Below are 6,672 nucleotides of genomic sequence, written 5' to 3'. Positions count from 1 at the left end.
GCTCGAGACAAATTTACATTTTGGAAAACATTTTTACCTACCATAAAACACAATTACATGGGCTAAACACTTTTACCAAGGACAAAACAAATTAACATTTTAGAAAACAAATTAACAAGACGCAAAACACTTTTACCAGTCCCGAAACAAATTTACAAATGATAGATTCTTCACGGAAAGGGAATGTACCACATACCGGAAGTGACACGGAACGGAAGTAATGAGGTGAAAGCGGGTGATAGGTGTTGTTGGTGAGCGCGGTCAATTTGTGTTGTCAATGTGGAGTATATTTTTTTACAGTCTATGAGTATATGGCGTGAATGAAGTTTATGGTGACCGAACATGGACTGCGGCCGAGGGATGTTTTGCCCGTTTTGTGGCAAACACATGAACAGCTTAACGCGGTTTTGCTTTACGTGTGGTCGGTGTTTGGAGTTTTTAAAGGATGCGGACCAGACGGAAACATTGGAAACACAGGGGACTTCTCGACAGCTGGACACAGTGCTAAGCAAAGTAAGTGTAGCAAAACCCTAGCTATCTGAGGACATGTGAATAAAAGTCAGTAGTAATGCTAGCTGCTAATGATTTTTCGAGCGAACTTTCTATTTTGAAACGTAACTCTGTCCATTTCAGCAGAACAACCCATGCCCATCATACAAACAGTTCATGGAGTACAGAAGCTCGAAGTCAAAAGAACGACAGTCTTTTAACTATGGGCCAAAAGGAAGATCTAGGCCTAAAGAAAGAAAGCAAGTCCAGGTAAGTTGTAATGACCGTCCTATACAATTGTGCAATGTTCTATGTATTTGTGTGTGTGTGTGCGTGCGTGCGTGTGTATTTATTTTACCCATACATTAATTATATCTTTATTTTACTAGATAAACGTAGGATTGATGGGGCCACATGGAACTGATGGAACTGATTTAAAACCTCTAAGAGGAAAAACACTTCCGTTATTTACTGACCCAGAGGTAGCAGCACCTGATCTACTGAAACAAGCTGTCCAGAAAATGAGAACATTTAACAAGGACATGCACGAAGGACCTTATGTCCTTTTGTATCCAGACTGCTCAGAGGTGGTTCTTGTGCCTGGGTCAGAAAGGTCATTTAAATTGGCAGAATATAAAAAGGAAATAGGAAAGGCATATTCCAGGATTACTTTTTTCATTTGCCTAGAAAAACACTATAAAAGAGGTTAGTGGATCTCATAATTCAATATTTTTACATATTTAGATACTTTGCTGGAGGATAAATAATGGTTGTTTGATTTATTTTTTTCAGAGTACGATACCTCAGACTCTGATTCTGATTCTGAAATTGCCATCACAACAAGGAGCACAGCTGAATTCAATCGAGCTGACACTTTGGTACATCAGTTATTTCTCTTTTTTAAAAACATTTATGTATGTTTGTATTTATTCATTTTCATATAATTTATTAGATGTACATTGAATTTTAAGCATAACATCAATGTCCTGGTCAATATTTTAGTGGAAAAAGGCTTGTTTTGATTATTATACAGTTACTATTATACAGTAACACAGACAACCATTCAGCATTGATATATACTGTAAGTGGTAATGGAAAAATAATAGAAGCTGTTGAAAGTTGTTGATCATTTTATCCGTTTCCTCTCAGGTTTTTGAACCACAAAATCGAAGTACTCCCAAATACAAACTGGAAGATGAAAGGTAGGTGTTGCACAAATGGACACAAAGGAACTTTCAGGAGTGCATGGGTTGAAATTATTTCTTTACTTCTTGACTGGAAATGATAATAATAATTCATATTTTATTGGCCTACAGTGCTTTCACTACCAGAAAAGTTTTTTTTCATTTAACTCACAAAACTGATAAAACTACTAGCAGATATTTCACTACTTATTCACATACACATTATACATGCATGTATATTGCTGCACATGAGCTCAACGTTGCTACATGCTATCGGCTGTTTCTGTAACTGACTGAGGTGCACCCCCTCGCTCCCTACCTAAAGGACCCACAGCTGTCTGTGTGAGCTTTACTTAACATCACAGAATAAATCTACTGAAATACAGTTGCTCTTGCAGGTGAATAAACATAAATTAACCAAACCATTAAAAAAAACACATGAGAATGAAGTGGGGGGTATCCACTGTCCCACATCATTGTCGATCCTACATAGGTACTATAGGCCTTTATTGAAGTGGCACGGTCATCCAGAACCAACTAAAATAACTCCAACACGTTTCAGCATCTAGCCTTTGTCAGGGAGTCAAATAGATGTAATGAGAGACAATGGGTTTTTTCAAGTGGTAATCAACCAATTTGCTGTATACATAATGTTTACATGATTTGACTATTGCAGGCCTGAAGGACACCTGCTGGTTTTAAGATGTTTACAACACCCACTCTAGCCCAGAAAGCTTTGGACACTAGAAAAGACCCATTGTCTCATTTCATCCATTTGACTCGCTGACGAAGGCTAGATGCCAAAACGCATCAGAGTTCTTTTAAATTGGTTCTGTATGACTTGGCCACTTGCAATACAAGCATTTTAATAGTTACAAATTAGTAGTTTGAGCTTTCTCTTATTTTATACCTTTTCCATTCAAAAAGAAACTCAAACAAACTCAGATTTGAGTCCAGGATGCGCTCCTATCCACATGTTCTTAAGAAATAATTTATCTTTAAGTTGTTGATGTGATCAGAGAATTTGCTCGGATGAACTTGAAACAGAAAATACCATATGTATAGTGTGATTTATAACAAAATAATGTTTTTACTACTACATGTTACTCAAAACTACCTTATAGCTTTTATCATGGAGCTAATCATTTTAATATGTTTTATCATGTTTCAGAGATGCACCAGGACAATCATCAACAATTCAGCCAGGACAGGTAATAAGGCAGACTGTGGCAGCATGACATTTCTTGCTTTCAGTGTTGTCGTTTCAGACATTTTAATCTGTTTTCAGATAGTAATATCTGATGCTGAGGATCTGGATCCACCTGAAACAAATCCAGAAAAAACTTCTTGCTACAGGTAAGTAAAAAAAAAAGGATAAAGACTGACATAATTTAGATTTATTTAACTGATTACATGGGGAAGACATTTGTTTGTAAGATGTTTTTACATGGAAATGGTAATTTCCCAACAGTAAATACACAGACCTGTATTCACCAAATGTTGAGCAAGAGGACGAAGAGCCGGTTGCTGTCAATGTGAAGAATTTCCAACACACAGCAATGTAATATGACAGCTTTTGACTATTAGCACTCGTAGTTACTCGTAGTAGCTAGTAGTTTTTTCACTGTACAATAGTTCTGGTATATCTGGAATATCCACAAATGAAGTCACTTTTTGTCATTACAGAGAGGAGACGGACATTACATTACCTGACATCGTAGCAAACCTGTCACTTCCTATTGATCATAAAAAAGTCAGCCGGTTCAACATCTCAAGGGCTAATGTTTGGGATGGGGCAGTCAGAGGTTTCAAGCGTACAACATATTCTGAAACCTGTGACATGCTGGTGAAATTTACTGATGATACTGGTGTTCTGGAAGAGGGAATTTACACTGGTGGTCCAAGACGAGAGTTTTTAACTCTACTAATGAAACACCTAAAAGACCGGCCCATTTTTGATGGACCAGAAGGACATCGGTTCTTGGTCTACAATGCAAATGGTATGCATATTGGTTAGATGTGTACTATAGGCTACTAATGGTTGGTTAATGCTCATTGACCACATATATCACATGACATATGCTTGTATATTACAGTTTATACAGTAATGCATTGTTTGTTTTATTTTGCAATGTGAATTAATTCACAGCTGTTAGGGAGGATGAATACTACCTGGCAGGAAAGATGATTGCTGTGTCAGTTGTGCATGGAGGTCCAGGACCCCATTTCCTGTCGGAAGATCTTGTACATTATCTTGCAGGCCAGCCTTCATTCAAAGCAACAAATAATTTAATAACTGATGAAGAAATAGGGAAAGCTTTGCAAGAGGTGAGAATAGCATAAGGCTACGTATGGTAGGTAGGGCAGAAGTTTACATAGTTCCTGCAGTGTTTTGAGACAATGTTTACTTATATTACGTGCAGAATTTATTTAATTAATTTATTAGTTTTCGATAGTGTAAGATTACACCATGCTATGTATGTCATTAATAAATAGGCAAGGAGATACAGTGCACACAGTTATTGACGGGTGTTTATGCCCATTTTCATGTCTTTCAGATTGAGAATGCTGCTTCATTGGATGCTCTGCAAGAATGTATGATGAGACACAGCACAATGTTACAGACAGCAGGTTGTCTGAGACATGTGGCTACTGTGGAAGAAAAGAAAGAAATCGTGTCAGACTACCTCCAATGGTATATTATTGACCGCAACTCATCTGTTATTGACAGGTAAGATGATATTTGTGATGATTTTCTTCTTTTTTTATGTATTTAAGCATGAATTTTTAGTTTAAAATGCCTCATGGTCCCCATCTTTGGTTTATGCAAGCATGTATATCTGTTATCAATTTGTCACTGTGACAGAATTTGTACCTTAGTGCATTTCAACTGATATGTGATGTTGCTTCATTCTTTGTCAAACTACAGTGCCTTAAGTTTTCACACAAAGTACATGGGGTGTGTAGACTTTCTGAAGGCATTGTTTGAGTGCTCAATCCACCCAGTCGTCTGTGTCATTCCTGTCTTTTGTTTCTATGTGTTATACTTACAGTCTGTAACAATTAACATTTAATGTGCAACGCAAAAATAGGGTTTCTTAGATCAATTTTCAACACAACCATTTCCCCCCCAAAATGTATGTTTGTTAAGGTGGATAGAAATTGTAGAGAAGAGAATATTTAATAGTTTTCTTTAGATAATTTAAATTCAATTGGCACTACACAGCAGTGAAACAATGTTTGTGTTCACTCTGTAGATTCAGAGATGGTCTTTCAACCCTTGAGTTTTTGAATGCACTACAGCAACACCCTACTTTGCTGGCCCCTGTCCTGTGCCACTCTGAAAGGCGACTCACTGCTTTTGAACTTGAGAGTCTCTTCAAACCTGACCTCAGTCCTTCGGGGAGTAATCGAAGACTTAAAGAAAGTCAAACCATGGCCTACTGGGCAGACTATCTCCTTGATTGTGAAGGTTTGTTAGTTCATTTGTTTTTTATAACTAGTTAAGAAAACACATGGCAATGATGTATCTGAATTGTTTTTCTTTGCAGAAGGCCAGGCTGCTGTGTCTGTGGAAGATGTTTTGATGTTTGCTACTGGGCTGTCTTCACTTCCCCCATCTGGCTTGGAACCACTGCCACAAATAGAGTTCCTGGATGACTCTGCGTTCCCAATGGCAAATACATGTTCAAACTCCTTGAGATTACCACTCCTAGACTCATACCCTTTGTTTAAGTCACAAATGGACTTTGGAATTCAAAATAGTCCAGGTTTTGGCTGTTTCTAAGCTATATGATGGATGACCCCTAGAGTTAAGACTGAAAAAGTTGTTGTTAAAGGGATACTCCACCGTTTTTTCATATTAAACTATGTTATTCCCTTAAATAAGACGAGTTGATACACATACCATTCTCTCATCTCAGTGCGTGCACTTAATCGCTCAGGCGCGCGGCGACACTTTGATAGCACTTAGCTTAGCCCAGTTCATTCATTAGGGACCAAACAGAGATGAAGTTAGAAGCGACCAAACACCTCCACGTTTTCCCTATTTAAATACAGTTACACGACCAAGTATGGTGACACAAAATAAAACGTGGCGCTTTTCTAAGCGGGTTAAAAAGGATAACTATAATGTATGGCGGAATAGCACTTTTGGGAGTACTTCGACTCGGTGCAGTAAAAAGTCACGCCTGATCCTGTTCCTCTCACTTCTGTCAATAGAACAAACGTGTCTTTTTACTGCACCGAGTCAAAGTACTCCCAACAGTGCTATTCCGCCATACATTATAGTTATCCATTTTAACCCGCTTAGAAAAGCGCCACGTTTTATTTTGTGTCACCATACAATACTTGGAACTCATCCAAGATGGCGGCGCGAGTACATCGCGAGGCTCGCGGTCTCTCCAGATTCTGTAATTTAGCAGTATTTTTCTTGCTCATTTCGGGTCTGTTCGTCCAGAACAGTTGTGCCTTAACATCGTACACCCAAGGTGAGCTTTTGGATATTGGTTTGCGAATTTCCGACAGTTTTATGGACAACCTTCGACTCCTTCCTGAGATCGCCAGATCACCCGAGGCTATGCACTCTGCCCGGCCGGGCGGAAGTGCTCGCAGGCGCCGGCGAGATCGTAAACAAAGGCGGGGGAAGCGCGGAGGACTAAGAGCTAAGCTAAAGCTAACACCACACCGGCTCTCTTTACCCAGCATTTTCCTTGCCAATGTACGGTCGCTGTTGAACAAAATGGAGGAGATTCGACTCAACATCACATACAGCAAGAGACTTTTGAACTGTAATGTTCTAATTTTCACGGAAACATGGTTAAACAGCGGAATACCGGACAACGCTATTGAGCTAGCGGGACGCCATACATTCCGGGCGGATAGAACATTACATGGCTCCGGTAAGACCAGAGGTGGTGGATTGTGCATTTACATTAACAAAGCTTGGTGCACAAACTCTGCTATTGTTGGGAGACATTGTTCAGCTAACCTTGAGTTT

The 6,672-nt window shown here is 39.0% G+C and overlaps 1 protein-coding gene across 2 annotated transcripts; it reads left to right on the top strand.

Annotated features, from left to right (window-relative positions):
• On the top strand, positions 1-5,644 carry LOC311277950 (uncharacterized protein). Of its 2 annotated transcripts, none has more exons than XM_084388456.1 (13): positions 1-513; positions 637-759; positions 879-1,194; positions 1,282-1,367; positions 1,639-1,691; positions 2,845-2,884; positions 2,962-3,029; positions 3,145-3,234; positions 3,360-3,673; positions 3,823-4,001; positions 4,232-4,404; positions 4,931-5,145; positions 5,225-5,644. In XM_084388456.1, the coding sequence occupies exons 1-13, from the start codon at positions 343-345 to the stop codon at positions 5,458-5,460; spliced, it is 2,064 nt and encodes a 687-aa protein (XP_084244582.1). In that variant the 5' UTR covers positions 1-342; the 3' UTR covers positions 5,461-5,644. The 2 variants fall into 2 exon arrangements, with proteins under 2 accessions (XP_084244582.1, XP_084244581.1); XM_084388455.1 differs by having other exon boundaries at positions 634-759; positions 5,225-5,642.
• The last annotated feature ends 1,028 nt before the right edge of the window (positions 5,645-6,672 follow it).

Source organism: Rutilus rutilus (genome assembly GCF_951802725.1).
Source record: "Rutilus rutilus genome assembly, chromosome: 19".
Taxonomy (NCBI): domain Eukaryota; kingdom Metazoa; phylum Chordata; class Actinopteri; order Cypriniformes; family Leuciscidae; genus Rutilus; species Rutilus rutilus.
Note: the sequence above shows the minus strand (reverse complement) of the source record. Positions and strands in the feature narration are given on the sequence as shown.

Bases quoted from the DNA above. Each gene is read 5' to 3' on its own strand.
- LOC311277950 (XM_084388455.1), top strand. From the start codon at position 343: ATGGACTGCGGCCGAGGGATGTTTTGCCCGTTTTGTGGCAAACACATG. The intron at 514-633 runs GTAAGTGTAGCA...TGTCCATTTCAG, and splicing joins TGGACACAGTGCTAAGCAAA to CAGAACAACCCATGCCCATC. The intron at 3,674-3,822 runs GTATGCATATTG...ATTAATTCACAG, and splicing joins CTTGGTCTACAATGCAAATG to CTGTTAGGGAGGATGAATAC.